Below are 263 nucleotides of genomic sequence, written 5' to 3'. Positions count from 1 at the left end.
AGAGGTAGTAAATTAGCCCATCGGGCTTCATCTCCCAAGATTGCACATCTCAGCATCTGCTCGATGATACAGCTATCCAAGGTGGAAGGAGTTTTAAGGGGAGGAGGAGAAGTAGAGAAGGCTTGGTGGCACCTGAGGAGGGGAGAGATGAGACCAGGAATCCGTTCCATTCTGCTTACTCTTCTCAAGGAGCTGGAAAGGAGAAAAGCTTTAAGAAAAGTCACAGGTGTGAACGACCAGGTAAGGACAGGGAATAGATAGAT

At 47.9% G+C, this 263-nt stretch overlaps 1 protein-coding gene across 1 annotated transcript; it reads left to right on the top strand.

Annotated features, from left to right (window-relative positions):
* Positions 1–73: 73 nt before the first annotated feature.
* Positions 74–242, top strand: CSUI_007999 (uncharacterized protein; the record flags this gene model as incomplete). Its single annotated transcript, XM_068068139.1, has 1 exon — positions 74–242. A coding segment is annotated over one exon (168 nt), but the record flags the coding sequence as incomplete, so codon positions are not given.
* Positions 243–263: the final 21 nt, after the last annotated feature.

This window comes from Cystoisospora suis, assembly GCF_002600585.1.
Source record: "Cystoisospora suis strain Wien I chromosome Unknown contig_4364, whole genome shotgun sequence".
Lineage (NCBI taxonomy): Eukaryota > Apicomplexa > Conoidasida > Eucoccidiorida > Sarcocystidae > Cystoisospora > Cystoisospora suis.
Note: the sequence above shows the minus strand (reverse complement) of the source record. Positions and strands in the feature narration are given on the sequence as shown.